Source organism: Colletotrichum chrysophilum (assembly GCF_026319265.1).
Source record: "Colletotrichum chrysophilum strain AFK26 chromosome Unknown scaffold_198, whole genome shotgun sequence".
Taxonomy (NCBI): Eukaryota; Fungi; Ascomycota; class Sordariomycetes; order Glomerellales; family Glomerellaceae; genus Colletotrichum; species Colletotrichum chrysophilum.
In genome coordinates, this window is record NW_026517485.1 from 20,843 (window position 1) to 44,303 (window position 23,461).

Below are 23,461 nucleotides of genomic sequence, written 5' to 3' on the forward strand. Positions count from 1 at the left end.
AAAGCTTTGGCGGTGTTTGATTGGCTTGAACGAGGACGGGTGGAGAATCGCCAATCGAAGCCAACCATTCGCAAGTGTTTCCCCGCATCGGAGCTGCGACACTCTGCAGCTGGCCCTGCCACTTCCCAATTGCCCTGCCCAGCTCCAGCAGGAAAGAGCACCGGAGGAAGCTCCTCCTTGTACAGTGCTTCTCTGGGACACACACGGTCCTGCCTTCGTTTTGCGCGAGGAGAGGGCGGACTGGCTGGACTGGACGCCAGATTTGGGAGGCACCGCACCAAGGTTGAGACGGACCTGCTACACCGTTGCCCGCCCGTGTTCAGTGCTCCTGCCACCGACACCAGGGCTCTGTGCCATCGTTACATGAGGTTGCTCGCCTATTTCCCTCAAACTTCGAGGAAACGGCTCACCGGATTGGGCCATTTTCCTAACGTTGTCGTCGAACGGCTTTGGCCGGCATCTCAGCCAAGCTGTGCAGCTGTGCCAGCTCAGGTCCTCCCGTCGCGCCACCTCGTAACACTTCTTGGGATTAACCGGCTCTTAACCGGGCCAAGCTCCCGCCCTGCAACATCCAAGATGGCAAGCTGCGTGGAGCTCTCGTCACGTCAGATTGACATGACGGCCCAGCAGCTGAGAGGTTCGTCTCCACCCAGCCTGCCGCGAGGAGAACCTTGCACTGCCGGCCTCTCGCCTGCAACCTCACAGCTTCACTCTCACTGATCGAGGACCGCTCCCTGTTCGATGGCCTGGTCAGCTACTGAGTAATGGTCAGCAGCGCGGAGAAAGAGGAGGGACGGAAGCACTGGACGGGCTGTCTGCTGGACCGAGCGAGCCCAGCTGCACCCGCTGCACTGCACCACTGGACCTCACCATTAACGCACAAAACAGCCGATGGGAATGGCGTGTCCCGAACGGTGCGCGCCCTTGCCTCGCCCTCGCCCTCGCCCTCCCGCTGCTGATTCGCCCCGTGGAACCCAAGCAAGGCCCCGGGTCCTGCTCCCCAACCCCATGTTTCTGTGCGATGACCTGCTGCCACCGCTGCCGGTGCTCTGCTTTGCACCTGCAGCGCCTTAGCAGGCCCATCTGTTGTTGGGGAGGAGGAGAGCTCCATTGCTCTTGCTCCTGCTCCTGCCTATGCTCCGACTCCAACCTCACTTCTTCTTCCCTCTTCTCTCCCATTTCCTCCCACACAACTCCCATCTTGGATTTCCAGCTTTCCATCGTCAATCAACATCCCAACATCTCACCCCTACCAAATTTACGCCCTTTTACGCCCAACCGCGGCCATTGAGCACCTTTTCCTCGCCGACTGCGACCACCGTCATCGCGCACTGTGCGCCCATACCAGCAACCCCCTTACGTCATCGCAATGGATCCCAATCCTGCCCCCGGAGCTGTCCCAGCTGTCGCTGGCGTCGACAAAGGTGAGTGTTTGTCGCCAAATCGAGCTTCATATCACGGTCGCATGCAATAGATAGAGTCCGCCGAATAGCTGCGCTTTGCGCTGGCTCGATGCTACTCTTGCGCCGGCCATGCCGCTCGCCGTCGCTGTACACCCATAATGTCCGAAGACCGATGCGCTGACATTATGCTCCTCGCACCGCAGCCGAGACAAAGCCCAACGGCATAGAGGCAGTTTCTGTGCCGGAGATCGTGGAGAAGCCTGTCGAGGAGAAGCCGGCAGAAGTCAAGCCGGTCGAAGAGAAGTCAGCTGAAGAGAAAAAGGAGGAACCCGCGCCTGCCACAGAAACATCAGCCGTTCCTGCCGAGGAGCCGGCCAAGGTCGCAGAGCCTTCTGCGCTCGCCCCGCCAGCTGATGCTCCAGTCGCAAATGCTTCTGCCGCCGATGCACCAAAGCCGGCCACTGTCGAAGAGGTCCCCGACAAAGACGGGCCGGCTGCGACGACCGGCGTGGAGGCTCCCAAGGCCATTCCTACAGAGCAGCCAGCGGCCGCAGCTCCAGCTCCAGCTGCGACGACTGCGCCCGCAACCGAGACTGTTAAGGAATCAGTCGAGGAGCCCATCGCGCAGAAGCCTGCTGAGGAACCCGTAGTCGAAGACGAGCCGGCCAAGGAGCCCGTCATCGAGAAGCCCGATGCCGTTAATGGCGCGGCCTCCAAGGACGTAGAGATGACGGGCGCCCTTAACGAGGCCGAGCCCTCCGGTTCTGGAGAGCGCGAGGCGGCACCGCAGGCCAAGCCCAGTAACAAGCGCAAGGCGGATGATCTCGATGCCGTTGATGCCGCCGACGCCGCCAACGGCACCAACGGCGTGGCGGAAGCGAAGCCGGAGCCTGAGGAGAAGCCGGCCGAGAAGAAGGTCAAGACCGGGAAACCCGTCCGGCCTCCGAAGGCTACCAACGGCGCAGCCAAGAAAGAATCCCCGAAGAAGGACAAGGAGTCTCTGGGACACAAGATCTCCGAGAAGGTCAAAAAGGTCCTGCCGCCTGTCGGCCGTACCGCGCGCAAGACTCGCTCGCAGGGCCCCGCCTGAAGACCATCGCCGTTGGAATGTCACTGATTTAATTTCCTATTGTTCTTACTATGGTCCAACAGACCAGTAACACGAGACCATGATGGTCAAGGCCGGGGTTCAGGCCGGTCTGGCGGGTTTGCTCTCTTTGTCCCGCGGGTTTTGGACAGGCAAAAAGGAGGCGCGGGATTATTGTTTTTGCCTTTTCGTTCTTTGGTTATCATTTGTTCCTTCGAGTAGGCATTCGATCAAAAGGTGGAGGAGCTTGTACATATGATGATGCTTGCACATGCAGCTTTTCAATCACGAATCAATCCTTTCGATCCTTACCACTTCCGACGTTCACCCTGACTTTTAGACGACGCATGGCTTACGAAGATCATTCGCAAAAGGCCTCAACGATTCGTGGCATGGTGAAACAGCTGACTAAACGACGCACCCGATTGACCTAGCAAAAGACGTTCGTTTCTCAACATCTGTAGCTGTTCGACGGGCGGGATGTGGGATCATCAGCCCCCTACAGAAAAACATGACGTATCTCAGGGCCCTTATCTCGGTCCAGACCGCACGTTCTCCACCAAACTCCGCGTCACCGATGCCGTCGATCGGCTGCGCTGGGCTCTGGGCTGGGAGGGATTTGCAGAGGGTCGTCAGTCCTAGGGCAGCAAAGCTACTACGACTCTCTGTCCTAGGGGTTTACATAGACATGTGAGCTCGAGACAGCCGCGACATCAGGCGGCGGATTGCGCAGAGATTGAGGCAAGGACATGAGCTTGCTGGTAGGACAGGTACAGTAGCTCCGTGGCTCCCTTAGGAATGTGCAGGCCCTGAAGATCTCTTTTTTGGAGAGTGAAGGTAAGGTGCTCGGCCGCGGTCTCAGGAGCTTGCGAGACGAGACAGTCGCGCGCGAGGCAAGGCTATGGAGAAACACAATGTTTATCCGAGCATGGACGAAACGGCAAAAATGCCGAGAGAAAGTTTTTTTTTCTTGGTGTCTCTTTGGGAGGGCGAGTCCTAGATTTGGGATAATGGTCTCGAAAGGGATTAAGCTGTGAAACGGCGCTAAGTTACTTTGGGCCTGGAAGACGACGGCGGCGGCAGTGGAAGAATTGGGAATGCGCAATTCGTGTTACGAAGAGAGGCCGCTTTGGCTGTGACGTAGGGACAGGAACGCCGTGGGAAACGGGGCGGCGGCCGGCGTGAAAGCCACAGTGGAAGCACCGAGGAAGGTTTGTTGTCGCTTCGCCTTCGGTTTACCGTCAGGACACCGATTGCTCCCGTTGTGGGTTAAGCGCCGTTTTTCCGGGTTTCCGTTTCGCTCGGTGCGCGGGTTCGTAAATGGCCGTGCAACTTGTGCAAAGGTAAGGTAAGGCGTAGGCGCCAAGGGTTGGTGTGTATAAAAACTGTTCTGGAAGTTGGGGTGGTGGGCTTGGCGATGGACGGGGCGGCGGCGGGACGCTTGAGGAAGAAGGCAGAGGCTTGGTTCGGATTTGGAGTTGTTGATGATGACGGGCTGTGTCACGAGACGTGCTATATCCTGCGATGATACGTTGCTATGCTGTGCTGCTCTATCTCTCTGATGCAAGGTACTGAAGTATGCCATGCGTTGCATGCAGGGCTCTCTTCACTTTGAGTAAGGGACTAGAAGAAGAAGAAGGAACGATGCTTATTTCTGGGAGGCCAGGGAGTGGTTGAAAGAACAGAACAAACCGGAAAAGAGAGGTCTGAGCCACCTGCGTGGAGGGACGGCGTGGCTGTGTTTTCTTTTAAGCGATGGAGGTTTTCCGACGGAGGGTTTTTTCACTTGGGAGGAGAGAGAGGGTCCTTATTGCTGTTGTTAAGATGGCAGGGGAGTTGAGAGGTTTGTAAGAGCGAGAGAGGATTGGAGATAAGATGACTGGCGGTGGCATTGGCATTGGCTTCAATCCCGTCATCAGCGACCGAGTCCAATGGATGGAAACCAACTTCAACTCGTCCCCGCAAAGGGGTTCTCGGTTGCTGGGTGCCAAAGGGCCCCCAAGGAGTCCCCCTCAATGCCGCCCGCCCTGTCCCGGGGGATCTTGCTTGACATTGGAACTGCAAGCGCGACTTTTTTGTGCCTTTTGCTGGGTCCTTCCAAGGTCTTTTGTTGCGGGGGGCGCGGGCTGTGCTGGATTGCGGGTTCACCCCTATTTTCCTCTACATGACACGGGGGACGCGGGATGTGTTTTCTTCCATGCGAGAGGGTTTAGGAAGAAACGGTAACGCTGGGGTTTTTGCGTGATGCAGGTTCGGGGACGGGAGGATTTTTGACGTGATGCACACTCGCTGCATGTCACGGTTTTTTTTGTGTTGGTCGATGCGTGTGTGGAATGATGGGCGTTGCGAATTGGCGGCTTCTTCTCAGATTCCGCGGTCTTGGCATGGGACACGCGAGCATCCTTTTCTCTTTTGGGCGGGGGCTGGAATCTTCAAATGTGCAGATCTGATTGGTGTCTGGTGTTGGGAAGAGCTGCATCGATTCGTATTGATGCTGCAGTATTTCTCGCATTAAACCAGCGCATACAGCGTACGTTTGCGTGACTGTATCAAGTATAACCCGTCTTACAAGAGAACAAAAAGGACAGAAAGGATTCTGGGGGCCTCCATCTCGCCTCGTATTCAGCAGAAGCCTTCGCAGAGAGAGATGTGCAGGTGGTCTTGGAAGTGGTCAAGTGTGAAGTGTCTGTGTGGGGCCGGCCTTCTTTTGGGGGGAACGGCGTGGAATGCAGCAAAAAATGTGGTTGCAAAAATAGACACAGCCACGGGTTGGCGGTTTTGCAGGCGGCCCTGCCGATGCTAGCGGCCCACGCTGCTACGCGGCGGTCTTGCTCTCTCCTCCAGTGTTCTGTGAGCTGTTCCTCTTCCCCGAGACTTTGGCCACTGGCCAGAGCCAGCCGGTGCCGGTTCACTCTGCGGGGCCCTTGCCTTCTTCGCTTGGGATGGCAGCTGGGCTTGGGCCAATGAGAATGACGACAGAGCAGGGTCTCCCGGTGCGCGTCCGTCAATGGGAAGCCTCCGTTTTGGAAGAGACGGTAGGTACGTACCCGTTTGTGTTACTGCACTGCTTTGGCAGGACTCCCATCAGGACTGGGACGAGGTAAGCAGCTTATTGTGCGGGCTGTTCCTGCAGCTGCTGACTCTGAGACCTGCATTGCTGGATACAGCATGAGTAAAATGGACGGGTGAGAGATTTGAAAGAATTATCATTGGAGTTGTAGATGACTCCCAGTCCGAGATATCATCATTCCATCAGTCCAAGCCTTCACAAAAAAACCGAGGTCAGCAGCAGACGGGCGAGCAGCCACCACCGCCAGAAGGAGCAGTGAGTGACATGACCACCGGGCGCTCGGTACGTAGCTTTCGTCCGTCTTGATGGTGGGCCGGGACGGTGGAGCCCACGCCTCGAGACCCCCCGGTAGCGCAGAATTGCAGGGACCTGAGGCGCGCCAATCCCCTAAACTGGGTTTATTCGATTTTTTTTTTATCCGTAGCTTTTTTTTTTATTGTTGTTTTTTTGCCGGGTCGTCGTGCTTGTGCAGCGCTACCACTGGGTAGCGGTACCTAGCAGCAGCGGCAGCTCCAAGCCATGTCCCGGGTATCGGCGCACTCAGCAGTCCATCAGTCGTGTGTGCAGTGTGCAGGTCCAGTGCTGGACGGGATGGATGGCAGAAAGAAAAGACTGGGATGGCCCAGAGTGACATACGCAATCCTGTGATCTGGTCCTGGCCTCCCGCTCAACAAACTTCGTCGTCCTCCTCCAATCCCTTCGTCCCTCCTCTCCTCCTTATCCTCCTAAAGGTCCCCTACCTCGCCTCACACTCGCTTGACATCAATTTTCCGTCCATCTTTCCTCCTCTCCCTTCCGACCTCCCGACAGTCGTTTTCTCCTCACAACCGCCGCTCCACTAATCGAGACTGTAACTGCGCGGGCCCTCCCCCCGACGATCGACTCAGTCTCCCCCCCCGTGTCTCTCGCTGCCGCATTCCGCCTTGTCATTTCGAAACCCCCTCCTCTTTGATCCCGCCGACAGGAGACAGACCTTTGTGTGCTTAATATCACCGCGCGAAAGAGCAGGGAAACGACGAATCGCCCCCTATTTGCGATTTCTAGATAATCCGAGCTTGTATCACGCCTCCCCCATCCCGCACGATACGAACCGATCGATATCTTCCTCAAACGGTTACCCAAGAAATCACTTGACCTCGTGCCAAGATAATATCGCCGACGAGGGTCGTTGACGCATCTTCCGCCGAAAACATCTAGAGAACTTCCCTCATCCCCCTCGCCCCAAGGGGGCTCGACAGTCAAGATGAGCAACGACGATGCGGGCAAGAAGATCTTGGACCTGCTGGCCGACCCCTTCAGCAAACAGGTTAGAGAGCACCCCCTCCGCGGCCCCAAACGAGGCAAAGGACCTGCGTAAGGTATCCCGGGAGAAAAGCTGACGCTCACACTCTACAGTTGCAAAGTACCGCCATCTGGTCCGCCTTGGGCACATCGCTCGGCGTCACAGTCGGCATCGCCGTCACATTCTCCTTCCTGAGACCGTACAACCAGTCCGTCTACGCCCCGAAGCTCAAGCACGCCGACGAGAAGCACGCGCCCCCGCCCATTGGCAAGAAGATCTGGTCCTGGATCCCGCCATTATGGAATACAGGCGAGGCGGAGCTCGTCCACCACGTCGGCATGGACGCCACGGTCTTTCTGCGCTTCGTCCGCATGTGCATCTTCATCTTTGCCAGCATCTCCGTCTTCTGCATCGCTATCCTCATCCCCGTCTACCTGAACAACGCGGACAAGCAGGCCCTCGCGAATAGGGATTGGATCGAGGTCATCACGCCGTTGGCGGTCTGGGGCGAGAGCGCGTACTGGGCACAGGTCGCCGTGGCCTATCTGATTACGTTTACTGTGATGGGCTTTTTGTGGTGGAACTACCGCAAGGTCATGCTGCTGCGTCGCAACTACTTCCAGAGCGAGGAGTACCAGAACAGCCTGCACGCGCGCACGTTGATGGTGAGTGGGGATGAAATTGAGGGCCCAGAAAGCTTGAGAAGCTCACAATTCCTAGATGTACGATATCCCCAAGGACCGATGCTCTGACGAGGGCATCGCACGAATCGTCGACGAGGTCGTACCCGACTCCTCCTTTGCACGAACCGCTATTGCTCGCAACGTCAAGGATCTCCCCAACCTCATCGAGCAGCACGACCACACCGTCCGCAAGCTCGAGTCCGTGTTGGCAAAGTACCTCAAGAAGCCCGACCAGCTCCCCGCTGGACGCCCGATGTGCAAGCCGTCAAAGAAGGACCCGTCATTCTCCACGTATCCGAAGGGCCAAAAGGTCGACGCCATCGAGTACCTGACGCAACGTATCAAGGAGCTGGAGACAGAGATCAAGGAAGTCCGCGCCAGCGTCGACAAGCGCAGCACCATGCCCTACGGCTTCGCCAGTTACTCGGACATCGCAGAGGCGCACAACATTGCCTACGCCACCCGCAAGAAGCACCCCCGCGGCACCAAGATCAGCCTGGCGCCGAGGCCGAACGACGTCATCTGGGACAACCTGCCCCTGAGCGCCGCGAACAGGAGATGGAGACGCTTCATCAACAACGTGTGGATTGCGGTGCTGACCGTCGTCTGGATCGTGCCCAACGCTATGATTGCCATCTTTCTGATCAACTTCCAGAACCTGGGAAGCGTTTGGCCCGCCTTCAAGACCGAGCTTGCTACTAACCCGACATTCTGGGCTATCGTCCAGGGTATTGCGTCTCCTGCCATCATGTCGCTCGTCTATCTCGTGCTTCCAATGATTTTCCGCCAGCTGTCCATGAAGGCCGGAGACCAGACCAAGACTGGTCGCGAGAGGCACGTCCTGGCTAAGCTGTACGCCTTCTTCGTTTTCAACAACTTGATCGTCTTCTCTCTGTTCGGCACCATCTGGCAGCTCGTCGCTGCCGTGGTCAAGGAGACTAGCGACAACCAGGACACCTGGAAGGCGATCATCGATCAAGACATTGCGGCCGCGGTTTTTGCTGCCCTGTGCCAAGTCAGCCCCTACTGGGTTACCTGGCTTCTCCAGCGCCAATTGGGTGCCGCTATCGACCTGGCCCAACTGTGGAAGCTCGTGTACAGCTTCTTCGTGCGCAAGTTCTCGAGCCCGACCCCCCGCGAGTTGATCGAGTTAACCGCTCCCCCGACCTTCGAGTACGCTTCTTACTACAACTACTTCCTTTATTACGCAACGATTGCGCTCGCCTTCTCGGGCATCCAGCCTCTGGTTCTCCCGGCTGCCACGCTGTACTACGCCATCGACTACTGGCTGAAGAAGTACCTGCTCCTGTACACCTTCGTCACCAAGACCGAGTCTGGCGGCATGTTCTGGCGTGTGCTCTTCAACCGTTTTCTCTTTGCCGTCTTCGTGTCGCACTGCACCTTCTTCCTCGGCGCCTGGGCTCGATCCGACTGGGCTTACCACAGCGTCGCCATTGCCATCATTCCGCTGCCCATCATCCTGATCATCTTCAAGATCGTCTGTGCGCGCATGTTCGACAACAAGATCCACTACTACTCCACGACCAACGTGCGTAAGCACCCCGAGGCCGGTGTCCAGAAGGAGCAGCGTCTGCGTAGTGAGCGGTTGGCTTCGCGCTTCGGTCACCCGGCTTTGTACAAGCCTCTTATCACGCCTATGGTGCACGCCAAGGCGCAGGCTATCCTGCCTGCTGTCTACAAGGGCCGTTTGACGGACGGAAGAGAGGCCGGTCCTGGCGACATTTACAGTGTCTCTGGATACTCTGATGCATACGTGTTGGACCCGATGAGCAAGGGCCGCCCAGGAAAGTCAGCCGGTGGCGTTCCTGGCTTCGAGTTCGTTTCTGAATCTCACATGGATTTCGAGTACTACAAGAACAGGGCCGAGTTCGCGGAGGAGCATGGACAAGGCGACATCTTCGGACGCAACCCCGACATCATTCGCCCCGGCACCCCTGGCTCGATGACCGAGTACGGCTCCGACAACGGCTCGCGTCCCGGAACACCTACCGGGCGTCCTCTGCAGGGGGGTATGACCGGCAATCCTGCCAATGGCGGCTTCCAAGCGTTTACCCCGCCATCAGGCTACCAGTCGCCCAACACTGGCCGGATGTCTCCTACCGGCGGACTCCCGACACCGCAGGCGGCCTTTGCCCAGCAATCAACATACGGCGACCGGTCGCGTAGTCCCCTGTACAACATGGACAACGGCAGCGACTCGGCGCTCGTACGCAATGCCGCGGGGATGCCGATGGCTCAGCCCTCGGGCCCGACTGTAGGTGCTCTGGGCGGCGGACCGAGGGGATACAGCGGGCTCCGCCAGGACGACGCCGAGACGCCTGAGCAGGACCCATCATCCTACGACTACTTCCGCGGATCAAGGCGGCGCAACGACAACAACGGGTGGTAAACCCGCGCGATGAAGAATTAATGGGTTTTCTCTATATGTGTTTGTTTTGTGAGCGAAATAATTTAGAGCAAAGGGTCGCCTCGCGGTCCGGGACCTGGTCTCCAATGAGAGGGCATTGCATTCGGCGTTGTAAGTATGTGAACGAGGGTCAATAACCTTTGGAGAAGAAGGTTGGGCCTTGGAAATGAATGGTGGGAAAGGGCTTTGGAGATGATGGCCGGGTTTGCTTGTCGACCGGGCCGTGTGTTTCGCGTTCATTGAAAAAAATCATAATGACCAAAGATACGAGATATAGACTGAAACTGCATGGGACTTGCGGTGCTCCCAGGTCCTCGGCGACGGTGCTGAGGATTTAGATTATAGGTTTAATGAGAATCTTGACCACCATCTTCACTACGATTTGGGCCGTATGCGAATTGGTGGTGTCTGGAGCTATCGATTGAGGCTTCGTATTGAGCAGTAAGCCACAGTATGCCTACCTGAAGATGATGAGAGGGTTCACCAGCGCTGAATCCGGGTCAGCTCGCGCAATTACTTCGTTTTGATATTCGAATGCACGAATTCATTTTTGGATTACTTGATCATTGGAAGAAAGCTCTATGAATACATCACAATCGTAAGCCAATTGATCTCGGCAGACGTCGTCGTCACAGCTCCAGCGTCCCGCCCTGCAACTCCACCACCACCCCCTTGGATTCAGGGGCTGGACCGGGCTTAGTCATCCGAACCACTCAAGGTTGGCATTCCACCAACGCCAAAGGACAGCATCGCTGGAAAGCTCCCTCCTGACGCCTCCCGCAAATCACCACCACCACACCGCGCCAGCCAACTTGACCACGCTCCTTTCTCCTCGCGCCTTCGATCCCACGCGGCTTTTGCTTCTCCTGTGCTCGTGGGCTTTTCTGGTGCATCCCGAGTCTCCCTCCCGACACCGCAAAAATGGCGGCCAACAAGTACTCCGTCATCCTCCCGACCTACAACGAGCGTCACAACCTGCCCATCGTCGCTTGGTTGTTGAACCGCACCTTCACCGAGCAGTAAGCAGCCAACGTCCCTCATACCTGTCTCTCCCATACCCCCATCGATTTCGAATCGAATCGAATCGAAGAAGACAACGCCGCTAACCTCCACCCCCGCAAAACAGCAAGCTCGACTGGGAACTCATCATCGTCGACGACGGCTCCCCGGACGGCACGCAGACCGTCGCCGAGCAGCTCGTCAAGGCGTACGCCCCGCACGTCGTCCTCAAGACCCGCTCCGGCAAGCTCGGCCTCGGCACGGCCTACGTGCACGGCCTGCAGTTCGCGACGGGCAACTTCGTCATCATCATGGACGCCGACTTCTCGCACCACCCCAAGTTCATCCCGCAGATGGTCGCGCGCCAGAAGGAGGGCAACTACGACATCGTCACGGGCACGCGCTACGCGGGCGACGGCGGCGTCTACGGCTGGGACCTGAAGCGCAAGTTCGTCTCGCGCGGGGCGAACCTGTTTGCCGACACGGTGCTGCGCCCTGGAGTCAGCGATTTGACTGGCAGCTTTAGGCTGTACAAGCGAGCTGTGCTGGAGAAGGTGATTGGCAGCACGGAGAGCAAGGGGTACACGTTCCAGATGGAGATGATGGTGCGCGCCAAGGCGATGGGGTGCTCGGTGGCGGAGGTGCCGATTACGTTTGTTGATCGGATTTACGGTGATAGCAAGCTGGGCGGTGATGAGATTGTGGAGTACGCGAAGGGTGTGCTCTCGCTTTGGCTCAAGGTTTAAGGCGGGAGAGGAAGGGGGGAGGGTATGATACCGAGGTGTTTTGATGTGTGCGGATATTTGGAACGCATGCCATGGGCGTTGGGGGGAACGGGAAATCACAGAAGAGTACCGATACCTAATTATTTGCAGGACGATGGAAAAATTACACAGTTTTGTTCAGTCTGCTTCTTCGTGCTTCACATGTTGCGTCCGCCGGTCACCATGATGGTCTGCCCCGTCACATAACTAAACAGCGGACTCGCCACAGCCAACACCGCGGACGCAGCCTCCGTCGGCGAGCCGGGCCTGCGCAGCGGGATATCCGCGTGAGCCTGCTGCTCGCCACCCGCCGCCGCCGCCTTCTGCGCCTGCGGGATGCCCAGCGCAATCTTCTCACCGCCCGGCCCAACGATGAACGCGCCCTTCTCCTTGGCGTCCGTCAGCCGCGTCTTGATGTGCCCGAACGCCACGGTGTTGCTGCGCACGCCGAACGCGGGGCCCCACTCCTTCGCGATCGTCTTGGTCAGCCCCGTCACGCCGGCCTTGGCCATGGCGTAGTTGGCCTGGCCGGCGTTGCCGTGCACGCCCGAGGTCGAGCTGATGTTGACAACACACCTGTTCTCGCCGTCTTTCACGCGGAAGTACGGCGCGGCGGCCCTGACTAGACGGAAGGGCGCGGTCGAGTGCAGCGCGAGGATGGTGTCCCACTGCGCGTCGGACATTTTGTGGATGACGCCGTCCCAGGTGTAACCCGCGTTGTTGACGACGTGGTGGATCTTGCCGTTGCCGAAGGAGGCCGCCTGCGAGACGAGGGTGGCGATGTAGTCGGCCGAGAGCATGTCGCCCGGCACAGCGAGGGCGCGGCCTCCGCCGTGGGTTGAGTTGATTGCGTCGGCGACGGAGCGGGCTTTGGCGCCGTCGATGTCGGAGATGATTACTTTGGCGCCCTCGTTGGCGAAGAGGCGGGCTGTCTCGGCGCCGATGCCTTGCCCTGAGCCGGTTATAATGGCGACCTGCCCGGCGAGGAGGCCTTTGGGGTGGTTTAGGTGGGAGGCGATTTGGGAGATGCGGTCTGTCATTTTGGCGTTGGTTTCCTGTGGTTTGTGGTTTGAGAGGGGGATTTGGTGGTGGTGAAAGGCTTGGTGTTGTATATGAAGATGAGCTCACTCAGCGTTGCAGTTGGAGCTCTGAGGTGAGAGCTCACCCTGGCCTGCCGAGGTTCCCCGCGGCTTCACCCTCCCGCCCCCGGGAGGAGGGTGCGGTGGTGGGGGAGGGGTGTCGGCATTGGGTAACCAGATCGCCGGGCCTAGGCTCGAGTGTGTGAATGCTTCAACTTGCTTCAATTGAAGGTGTGTGAGTTTCTCGCAAGCTTCCTCGGGATTGAATGACCCTCATGGCTTCCACTCAGAGTGGGAAAGAGTACCCCGGATTTCGCAATTGACTCGGAAGCTGCTCTGGCCCGCTCTTGGCACCCATCGGCGATTAGATAAGATACGCAAGTGGGATGGTACCTCTAGTCTCTTGTTTTGACGACATGTCACTCCCTGCAGCCAAACACACCCCGCCATCCCGGCACAGCAACCCCCTCTGAACGGAAACCAAGATGTCGACCCGCGGCGGACGAGGTGGACGAGGCGGTCGGGGCTTCAGCAGAGGGCCCGCAGGCGGCGGTGGACGCGGCAATCGCGCACCTTCAGGGCCATGGGGGAGGTTGAAGCCCGTCGACCTGGATCCGCTTGACAGCATCGGGTTGCCGTCTAAGGGTGACACCCGGTACGTCTGCCACTTTCCTCGCCAGAACTCCAATGGCTTGCTGACAGAATGCAATGCAACAGACTGCTCGACTTCAAGACCCAGGAACGGTACTACACCAAGATCGTTGAGCGGTACATGACATTCTGCTCCGACGCAGGCGAGCGCGACGAGCTCCTCCGCCGCTTCGCCTCCCTCGACATCAAAGACACCATCTCCCCGCCCTCGCCGCGCCTCCTCCCGCCCGACGACCCCGCCAACACGAAAGCCCTCTCGGACGTGATGATGGCGCTGCGCAAGCTGCGCGAGGGCATCGTCGCCTCCAAGCGCATCGACGAGTTCGCCATCCAGGCGTACCTCTTCAACATCCGCCTGTCCGTGCTCGTCAAGCACCCGGAGTCGTACCACCCGGCCATCCTGCACGTCCTGCGCGTCATCCATCCCGCGCAGAACCTCACCAGCGTCGAGCTGCAGGAGGTCCTCGGCTACCTCGTCCTCGACGCGGCCTGCCGGCGGGGAGACCTCGCGGAGGCGTACGCGATCAGGCAGAGGTACAGGTTGAAGGATGCCAAGGTGGACGCGGTGCTGGCGGCGCTGGCGCATGATAACTTTGTGGCGTTCCGCAGGGTGCAGAGGAGCGTGGACGGGCACCGGGCCAAGTTGTTGGAGTTTGCGGACGGGGAGATGCGGACGCATGTGTTGAAGTGCTTTGGGAGGACGTATTTGGGTGTAGATCTGGAGTGGTTGGAGAGGTGCGCGGGCGAGAAGTGGGATGTGTTGACGGGGCAGCGAGAGGTCGGGTGGGAGCTTGACGGGAAGAGGGTCGTTATTCGGAAGGTTAGGGCGAAGTGAGGTTTATGGTGCATTTGATACCCCCAATGAATTCAACAGCGTTTGTCTATGTTAGAAGGCTGCGTGAGTACTTTCATGATCTTGATTTTATCTGTCTCTCCTGATTTTGAGGCGTGGTTGATCTACTCTACAAGATGTCCATCCCATAGCCGCAGTCAGGCCAGTGTGAAGATTCCTCCAAGCCCTTCATCCAAAGTCATTTTCTGCCCATCTGTCTGGCTCCTATCAGTGTTGCCATCTTCGCTGTTCCCGCAATCATCTCGGATTATTACGAATAGGCCAGAGGCGCTCAGTTCGGCTACCAGGACTCCGGGTCCCATCCTTGCGGTTCCTTTCTAATGAGTCCAATGATGAGGCACAGAGTCTTGTTCGATATCGGGACTCCTTGTTTCGATATCCATTCAATTCGTCCAAGAATAGAGCGCCGGTGCCTTTCCGTCCCTCCCCATAGAGAGTAGCTGGCATCTCTCAAGCTCTGGAACGCTTGCGCGCCGATCGTGACCCCATCGGAAACCACATCGGAAACCACATCGTCACCCGGAGGTGCAGTATCCTCGGATAGAAGCTCCATCAAATCGATATGGCCTATGTAATGGATCAATTCGTCGAGAGCCCTAACGGGGATATAGTAATTCAACAGAATGGACCAGAAGAGGTCCATCTTCTCCCGCTTTAACTTCCGATGGTGATTCTCGTCGTACTTGGCAATAGAACCAAGTATGAACCTCTCCAGCCATCCATTGTAAGCATATGTAAAGTCGTATCCCGGCAACCAGTCGGTGCACAGGTTGATCGTCATGGACATTTCACCCGGTTGCGCCATGTCATTGCGTCGTTGTGTCCACAGAGATACGCCGCTGTCCAAGAGCGCCTGCATGATCTGGTCCAAGTGATTTGTTGCCCACTTTCGTGAATAGTTTAAGAATAAAACCCATTCTGCGGCGTTTCCAAATCTGTCGAGAGGTACATTGGGGTTTGCGCCGAAAGACAAAACACACCGTACCGTTTCGACACTTTCGGTCTTCAGGGCGTAGTGCAGAACAGTAGCTCCCAGTCTGTCCTTCTGGTTGATGTCGATGTTGTGATCCAATACGAGACGGCGAAGAATCGCCTCATTCCCGTTCGCAGCTGCAGTGTGAATGGCGTGGCCAATTTCGCCTACATCATAATCCCAGTCATCATCCCTGATTTCAGAGTTGGACTCATCCGAAATATCGGCGTCAGAATCATCCAAGATATCAGCGTCAGATTCACTGTCTTCGTGGTCGGTTTCTGAGTCCGTGTCCTTGGCCTCCACCCTTTCAAGCAGACCAAGACTGTGAATCAGAGGGCCTAGTCGCTTCCTAATGGTGGCTGCTTCCTGGTTATCGACGGATCCGACACCAAAGAGTGATGCGATGCCGTTTCCGCGGGGGATCTGACTCCGGACGGGGTATCTCGTATTGGTCAACGAAGCGCCGTAGCTGATGAGCAGACGCGCGATGGATGTCTTCTTGCGACACAAGGCGAAGTGAAGCGGGGTCCAGACCCCAGTATAAGAAACCGCCTCAACCCAGGGTGGACCAACCGGCGACCTAGGAGGTGACCGCCAGTCTTCAAGGATTTCGTTGGCGATGTGGCACTTGCAGAACAACTTGCTTGGAACGTCGACGTCAACATGGAGAGTCATGAGGTACTTGACAACATGGTAGTGGCCCTCACAGACGGCCATGGCCAAAGGTGTCGCCCAGGCAAAACCAAAATCATCGCTGGCATCCTCCGACATCTCCCAACGGTATGTGACATCTTTTCCATGTGCATCCTTCGTATGTGCCCAGGAAGGAAATGGCACCCAGGTAACGGCATTCAGGTCGGCGCCGTACTCTCGTGATTTTGTTTGCTTGATGATCTATTCTACAAGTGAAGATACCCCGTTGCCTTGTCCAGGTTCCTATCTCCTAGTCTTCGACCGCTTTCCCAGATCCCAAGAGCGTTGCTATTTTGGCGTATACCTCGAAACGTCCGGGCGACGTCAGCAATGACGAAACGGACGACAGGGACGACAGGGACGACAGGGACGACAGGGACGAGAGAGACGAGAGAGACGAGAGAGACGAAGATGAAATTAGAGTATCGCTGACATCCGCAAATCCCGCTCAAGTCGCTCGCTTCCTTACGCGTATCATATCTTCGCTGCGTACGCTCACCTGACGCCTGAGCGCTCTCCACAACACCTGTTTGTATGAGTCGTCCGGCGACACTTCTCTCTGGTCATGTCATTGAGGTATCGCAGCACTTCCGGCGTTATGGTAGCGCTTTGCGTCATCAGCCATCCAAGCTTTGCGAAAGTCAACGTCAACCTTCTGCACCCCATGTCTTCGGGTCGACTCTGCATCTTTTCAAGCGCCTGGAAGCAAACTGTCCCCAAGGATAAGTGATCATCTTCAGAGGTGCGATAATGGTCCGGTATGCTATCGTCTACAGTGGCGGACAAGTCGATCGGACCTGCCGCGTTGACGATGGTGTCGAGAAGTTCGATAGTGTTGTCAAAGTTTTCGCAAATCAAAATCTGGAAGAAGAGCTCCATGACCGATGCTTTCAGATCCCAACATACCGCGGAGTCGTACTCCGTCATTGCACCCTGTAAGAATCTCTTGAAGCAGCTGTCATAGACATGCTTTCGGCTGCTACGTGGCGCAATGTCAGCCTGGGCTTGGTACAGCGCTAGGCACTTATAACTGCCCATGTTGTCTCCCGCCCAGCAGGAGACGCCGTGGTCAAGAAGCGCTGCGAGAGCTTGAGAAATGAATTCGGCTCTTGTGAGCCGGTTGCCGGCGCGCTTAAAAGTCCAAAGAGGTATGGAAGCTCTCTCGTTTATAAACACTAAGGACCTATCGTAGGACACAAGCCAAGCTGCGGCACTATCGACTACAGGATGGCAGGCGATGTCGAGATAAGTGTTGGGATCTGCACCAAGAGACGACACGTAGCGCACAGTCTTGATACTATTCGCTGCCAGACTGTAGTGGAGAGCAGTAGCACTGCCACCATCCTTGGTGTTGATGTCGAAGCCACAGTCGACAACGAGGTGACGAATCATTGATAGGTCGTTGACAGCCACGGCCGTGTGAAGAGCCGCGACGCTGTCTGCGTGGGCCTCCCTCCCGCCGTAGCCATCACGAAAGACCTCTTCTTCATGATCATTGAACAATGGCCCCGATGTTCCAACACTGCAGATGAGTGTACCGAGACGGTCGCGGATCGATGCCGATTTCTCGGGTTTGGTGAGATTGAGACCGAAGAGCGAAGCGATGCCGTTGTCCCGTGGAATCTGGTCGCGTAAAGGATAGCGCGTGGTGTCCAATGATGCTCCTTGAGAAATAAACAAGCGAGCAACGGAGCATTTCCTGCGGCAGATGGCATAATGAAGCGGGGTCCAAACTCCTGACGCGATGGCCATTCCATCCCATCGTTCTGGGACCCAATCTATATCCAACCCGGCCACAATTTCGCCCATGGATAGACAGCCGCAGAGAAGCTTGCCCGGAACGTCGACATCAACTCCGATGGAAAAGAGGTATTTGACAACGTCGTAGTGGCCTTCGCACACAGCCGTGTGAAGGGGCGTTGCCCAGCAGATGCCCCAGCTTGTGTCTTTGCATTCCTCTTCATTTCGCAAGTCCGTGCCAAAGTCGCCGCCGGGGGACCAGTTTGGAATTGGAACCCAGCTGACAGAGTTCAGATCTGCCCCATACTCGACGGCTTTCTTCAAGGTGTCCAGGTTACCATCTCCAGCGGCCAGAGTGGTGATGGCGTTATTCTCGGTTTCAATCGCGGCTCGGTAAAGGAGAGGCTCAAAGATATTGTGGAAGCGACGATTGAGTCGAATCAGGCTGCTGAAAAGATGCTGACGGGTTTTGCTTTTGACATTGTCGCTGTTGTGGTGGCCATCGCTAACGCCATCGGTGCTGTCGTTGCTGTCGCTGTCGCTGTCGCGGTTGTTGTTGTCATTGGTGGCATGCTCCACAAGTAGCAGGAGTACCTCGACAGGCAGGTCTTGGAGTCTTGCAACAGACATCTTGGGCTCAGTTTCGAAGACACGAGACAATCCGGCCCTACGGAAAGTTAGTGAGGCTTGTTTTGAGAAGAGGACTGACAGAAGTCATGTATGACACCGGGAGGCAGCGACGGCAGCAAGGACGACAGCAAGAGTATTGACGACGACGACCGAAGACGACGACGACCGAAGACGACGACAGACAACAACAACAGTGACACTTGCAATGACGACCAATACTGCCGCCGATATCCAGGGTTGGATCGAAATATTTTTCAGAATAGCTTGCCTACCTTGGTATTTATTGACTTCTGTGAGATGAGTTTTGCCAGAGGGTAGAGGTGTTCTTTCGTGAGGAGTCGCGAGGTTGTTGCCAGCTGGCTTTCGGGTGTTGTAAAAGCGAGTGTGGAAGTGAGGGTGAAAAGAACTGGGATTCTGAGCGTTGCGAGAAGACTCGAGTAGGCGCTACTGAAAATCCACTTCACGTCCTCTCTAACATCCACAGGCTCCATTCTGCTTGGAAATGGAAAGAGCAACCAATACGTACTTCTGGCTTTGGAAAACAGAAGAGCCGAGACTTTGAGGAATGCCCATGCTGCGATGATAACCTCCAGCAAAGACCTTCTCACATTTTTCGGGGTCACTGCTCCGACTGCCGCCAAAAAGCACAATATGGAGGTTTCCTTGCAGGCCCCTATTTTCCTGTGCTAGAGCAACGAATTTTCCTGTGCTCGCTATCGTTCTCTGCGGCGAATTCGCTATTATCGGTACTCCTGTCGTTGCTGCTATTGTAAGTACTATTGTTACTATTATTATTGTCGTCTCTCTTCGTCGTCTGTCGTCGTTGTCCTTATTCAAGTTACCCATCACACACGAAATGCAGTCTTTTAGACACATGAAAAAATTCTGCTTTGCATCTTTGTTGTACATCTATGGCTTTGGCGGAGTGGCGCCGTGATCCAGAAGCCAGTCAATCATGTCCCTCGCCCTCTTCAGTCTTCTTTGTTTCCAATCAGTTTGAACCATTGAATCAGTGACGTTGACCCATTCGTTCAAATCCTGAATCAGTAATGTTCCAAGTTCGTTTGCAGGCTCGACCTGGCCCTCTCCGAGCCTTCTCCAGACAGGCGTATTGGGAAAGACGACTTTCTTCATATCAAGCTTTTGTGAATCACCGTAAAACAACGCCCTTAAGGAACCGGTCGCGTCCAAGATCATGTCAAGGACGTCTGGCCCGCTCGTAAGACTTGTCGCGTTGATCGCAAAGCAGAGTAAGAGCTCTTCCTCCAGGTTGCCGGCGTTGCTCAAGTCGCATGTAAGGATGGCACCTTGCAAGAACTGGGAAATCCATTTGTTGTACTCTGGCTCCATAAGCTCATCATTGTAGCAGCCGAAGTCAAAAATGGAGCTTATGACCATAGTCTTGCCGGAACCCTCGTCGACCTTCCAAAACGAATCTCCTCGTTCGGCGATGTGGGAAAGAGCACGACTGATGACCTCCGTTTTGCCTGGGCAATAGTTGGCCGCCCACTCAACCACACTCACGATGGAACTTCCGTTCATATTGCGTACCGCAAACTCAATCGGCGTGGCAGTATCGGCTCCAAGACCGACGACGAGCTTGCACATGTCGGTATCGGACTCGCTGAGTGCGTAGTGCAAGACATTTCCGTTGGATCCGTCAAAGGTGTTGATATCGGTTCCCTTAGCAATGAGATAGCGAAGAATCTCCCTCTGCCCCGACGCAGCCGCACTGTGAGCAGCATCCATGCGATTGTGGTCTTCGACTTCTTCCAGGGCCATTATGGTCCCGCGATGGTCGAGATCGTCGTCCGAGCTATCCTCGATGTCGACTGATCCAAGGTGCGTCATGCGGGTGAGAAGGTCACATGATTTCGAGAAAAACAGTGTCGCCACACCATGAGACCGCAGAATATCCATCCTTCGATTGTATCGAATGCACAGGGAAGCACCGCGGGAGACGAGAAAACGGGCGATTGACTGATTGCCACGGCAAATGGCGAGATGAAGCGGTGTCCAGGTACCGGCAACATGCGGCACGTAATCCAAATCAATCCATGATTGCCAAGCATCTGACGAGTTGGCGTAATACATGTGCATCTCGTGAAGGCTCAGGCAACCACAAAGGAGCTTTCCTGGAACATCGATATCAACGCCCTCGGCAAGAAGCCACTTCACGACGTCATAATGCCCATACGCGGCTGCCACATGAAGCGGAGTTGCCCAGCAAACTCAACATCCTGTCTTGGGGGCTGTCGATTGAATCTCCTCTGGCTTCGCCCAGGTCGGAACGGGTACCCAGTAGACTCGGTTCATGTCGGCCCCGAAGGAAGCGGCCATCTTGAGGGTGTCAAGGTTTCCATCGCGAGCGGCGAGAACCGTGATGTCGGGTGCTTCATCCTTGACAGATTGCGCGTAAAGGGTCGAATTAATGACGTCGTAGAGGCGCTTGTCGGCCAGGGCGAGGGCATGCAGGGCAGCTTGCGGGAGCAAGTCTGTGATAGCCAGGAGAATCTCCGGTGGCATTGTCGTGAATCTTGTCGTCATCTTGAGTGTATTCGATCGGTGTACCTGAAAGGGGAAAGTTAATGCCTAGCTTGAAGAAAGCTTCATGGGTTCTACAGAAATTTACTTACTGTGAGTTTGAAAGGGAAAAGTGGTGAAGGGAAAGTGGTGAAAGAGAAGAAGTCGCGAGAGAGGTTTCTGGAGGATTGGCTTTGCGGTGGCAACGGAGGGAAAGCGCTCTCCACTGCCGCCCAGGAAGGTAAGGTAGTTCTGTAATTAAAAGGGAAAGAGCTGATCAACTCAGGCAAAGCAGCAAGAGGCCGCTAGAACGTAGTTGCCAGATGAACTGCCAAGGACGACGGATGAGGGTAAGGATGGTGGAAAAAGGTAAGAACGATGGAGAAAATTAGGACGACAGAGACTCTGAAATCATAGGCGTCGGGGAAAATGCGAAGCCGTTCAAGTGACCGTAGATTACATTATTTGTCCAGAATGACTCTGATGTTGTGCTTGTGATTGCGTTCGCATTGAGTCGTTACTTTTGCTCTCGTGCCTATGGCTCTTCCCACCATCTCTGCCTTTCGTTTACTTCTGTTACCAGATCACACTATTTCTCGCCCATTGTGTCTAGCATTGCAGACACCCTACTGGGCAGAACCATCTCTCTCATCACCTTTGCAGTATCTCTACCCCAGTACGTAATCTTCCGGACGAGGTTGACATACGTCCTCACAGCGTGTTGTGTCTCGCTTTCGCTCAATTCCCAAGCACCGTGCTCCCCAAGAATCCTCATAATGTCCGCAACACCCGAGACAACCTCAAGATTTGAGAGATCCCACCCGTCACGGGCGTTGAGATTACTCAGGAAACAAGGCAGGGCAGCGAAGTCAGCCGCGCGATGAAATTTGTCGATTGGGTCTGCCCCATGCCTGAGAATCCAGGCCACCTTGTCCCGCGCCGCGATGTCGCCTGCATAATCGTACGGATCGAGGCTGTATTCTGTCAATATCATGTGAAGTGCCACCGTGCCAAGTTTGCCAGCATAGTTCGTCGCTTTGACGTCCCTCGGGGGCAAGTCGCCATCGATTAGCTCAGTTAGGTCGAGGGAGTCGTTAGACTGCAAGATCATATCGAGAGAACCTGCTCCACAACTGCTGTCACCAATCACATGCCAGAAAAGCGCCATAATCTCCTTCTTGAGATCGTTGAACGCCTCGGTGGGCTGGTAGGTAGCGATTGCTCCTTGCAACAGCTGGGAGACCCAGCCGCGTTCCGCGAAATCTTTGAACGGGTTGCGAATGTACTTGGCTATGACGTTGATGGCCATAGACTTGGCGCGACTGAACTCGAATTTGACATCTTCACCTTCCGTGTGACTGCTCTCTTCATCGAGCCAGAACACGGAATCGCCTCCACGTTCGGCGAGCATGACGATAACGGCATCAAGGTAGTGGGGACTGTTACAGCTGGAAAACTGAGCCACCCACTGGCAAATGCCCTCCACGCGGTGCTTGTTATGCATTCGATCCACAATGTAAACTGATGCAGAGGGGTTCGTCTGGAGTGTAAGAGCGTATTGGACCATTTCCAAGCTCCTGCTTTCCACGGCATGGTACAAGATGTTCGCCCCGCACCCATTTGCGGTGTCAACGCTGATCCCAAGATCTACCAAGTGGCGGAGAACCTCGGGCTCATTCGAAAAGGCGGCATAGTGGATCGCCGACATGTTGTATTGTAGGCATAGCCTCTGGGATTGCTCTCTGGTGAGTTCATTCTTTTTGCGGCCTTTTCCCTTCCCGCCTGAGTCTGGATTGACTCCCAGGTGGTACGTTAGGAGGTCACCGAGACTTTGTCGGATCTCAGAAGCTGACTGGCAAGGGCCCAAACCGAACAATTTGTCAATGCCGTGTGTGCGTGGGACGTCTTTGCTCCAAGGGTACCGAACTTCCATGGAGGCACCATTGTCGACAAGAAAAAGAGCAATCTTCTGGTAGCTGCGGCAGATGGCGTAGTGCAATGGGGTCCAGGCTCCCGAATGCAGGATTGACCTTCCAGATCCTTCGGCTAATATTTCGCTGAAAGAAGAGCAGGGGCATAGCAGCTTTCCCGGCACGTCGAGATTAACGCCTTGTGAAAGCAGCCACTCGACCATGTCGTAATGTCCCTCTGCAGCGGCCAAGTGGAGAGGAGTAGCCCAGCAATATCCGATGTCGCGATCGTTGGGAAGTACAGAACCTTCTCGAGCTCCATGGATGGAGGTGAATCCGAAACGCTGAAAGATAGGGTACTCGAAATCTGCGCAGTCAGAGTCGTCGCTATCCGAACAGTCAGGGTCCTCATCGACGCCATCCCAACAGAGTAGGGACCAAGAAGGCGCAGGAACCCAGTAGACACGATTGAGGTCGGCGCCGAAGGAGGCTGCGACCTTGAGGGTATCAAGCTTTCCATCTCGTGCGGTAACCGAGAGGAAGTGCGGTGTATTGATGGAAGCTCTGTACAATGATGGGTTGATGATTTGGCGGAGCCGTTTGCTAGCCTGACAAAGACTGTTCATCGATGACTGAGGAAGTTCCTCCGCGATCGCAAGCACGATCTCTGGTGGAATAATCTCCAATGGA

General features: G+C 55.9%; 8 protein-coding genes across 8 annotated transcripts; 4 read left to right on the plus strand and 4 right to left on the minus strand.

Moving 5' to 3' along the window:
* Positions 1-1,369: 1,369 nt before the first annotated feature.
* On the plus strand, positions 1,370-2,493 carry COL26b_012962 (uncharacterized protein; the record flags this gene model as incomplete). Its single annotated transcript, XM_053185591.1, has 2 exons — positions 1,370-1,424; positions 1,607-2,493. 2 exons carry the CDS (start codon positions 1,370-1,372, stop codon positions 2,491-2,493), a joined length of 942 nt encoding a protein of 313 aa, XP_053030461.1.
* A 4,310-nt stretch (positions 2,494-6,803) lies between these two features.
* On the plus strand, positions 6,804-9,935 carry COL26b_012963 (uncharacterized protein; the record flags this gene model as incomplete). The annotated part of the gene is made up of 3 exons (XM_053185592.1): positions 6,804-6,866; positions 6,956-7,507; positions 7,563-9,935. 3 exons carry the CDS (start codon positions 6,804-6,806, stop codon positions 9,933-9,935), a joined length of 2,988 nt encoding a protein of 995 aa, XP_053030462.1.
* A 939-nt stretch (positions 9,936-10,874) lies between these two features.
* Positions 10,875-11,698, plus strand: DPM1 (dolichol-P-mannose synthesis; the record flags this gene model as incomplete). Its single annotated transcript, XM_053185593.1, has 2 exons — positions 10,875-10,972; positions 11,080-11,698. The coding sequence occupies 2 exons, from the start codon at positions 10,875-10,877 to the stop codon at positions 11,696-11,698; spliced, it is 717 nt and encodes a 238-aa protein (XP_053030463.1).
* Positions 11,699-11,874: 176 nt separating this feature from the next.
* On the minus strand, positions 11,875-12,756 carry COL26b_012965 (uncharacterized protein; the record flags this gene model as incomplete). The annotated part of the gene is made up of 1 exon (XM_053185594.1): positions 11,875-12,756. One exon carries the CDS (start codon positions 12,754-12,756, stop codon positions 11,875-11,877), a length of 882 nt encoding a protein of 293 aa, XP_053030464.1.
* A 524-nt stretch (positions 12,757-13,280) lies between these two features.
* COL26b_012966 (uncharacterized protein) lies at positions 13,281-14,281 on the plus strand (the record flags this gene model as incomplete). The annotated part of the gene is made up of 2 exons (XM_053185595.1): positions 13,281-13,450; positions 13,513-14,281. The coding sequence occupies 2 exons, from the start codon at positions 13,281-13,283 to the stop codon at positions 14,279-14,281; spliced, it is 939 nt and encodes a 312-aa protein (XP_053030465.1).
* A 298-nt stretch (positions 14,282-14,579) lies between these two features.
* On the minus strand, positions 14,580-18,338 carry COL26b_012967 (uncharacterized protein; the record flags this gene model as incomplete). The annotated part of the gene is made up of 2 exons (XM_053185596.1): positions 14,580-16,169; positions 16,743-18,338. 2 exons carry the CDS (start codon positions 18,336-18,338, stop codon positions 14,580-14,582), a joined length of 3,186 nt encoding a protein of 1,061 aa, XP_053030466.1.
* Positions 18,339-19,247: 909 nt separating this feature from the next.
* On the minus strand, positions 19,248-20,885 carry COL26b_012968 (uncharacterized protein; the record flags this gene model as incomplete). Its single annotated transcript, XM_053185597.1, has 2 exons — positions 19,248-20,539; positions 20,576-20,885. The coding sequence occupies 2 exons, from the start codon at positions 20,883-20,885 to the stop codon at positions 19,248-19,250; spliced, it is 1,602 nt and encodes a 533-aa protein (XP_053030467.1).
* A 565-nt stretch (positions 20,886-21,450) lies between these two features.
* COL26b_012969 (uncharacterized protein) lies at positions 21,451-22,569 on the minus strand (the record flags this gene model as incomplete). Its single annotated transcript, XM_053185598.1, has 1 exon — positions 21,451-22,569. The coding sequence occupies one exon, from the start codon at positions 22,567-22,569 to the stop codon at positions 21,451-21,453; it is 1,119 nt and encodes a 372-aa protein (XP_053030468.1).
* Positions 22,570-23,461: the final 892 nt, after the last annotated feature.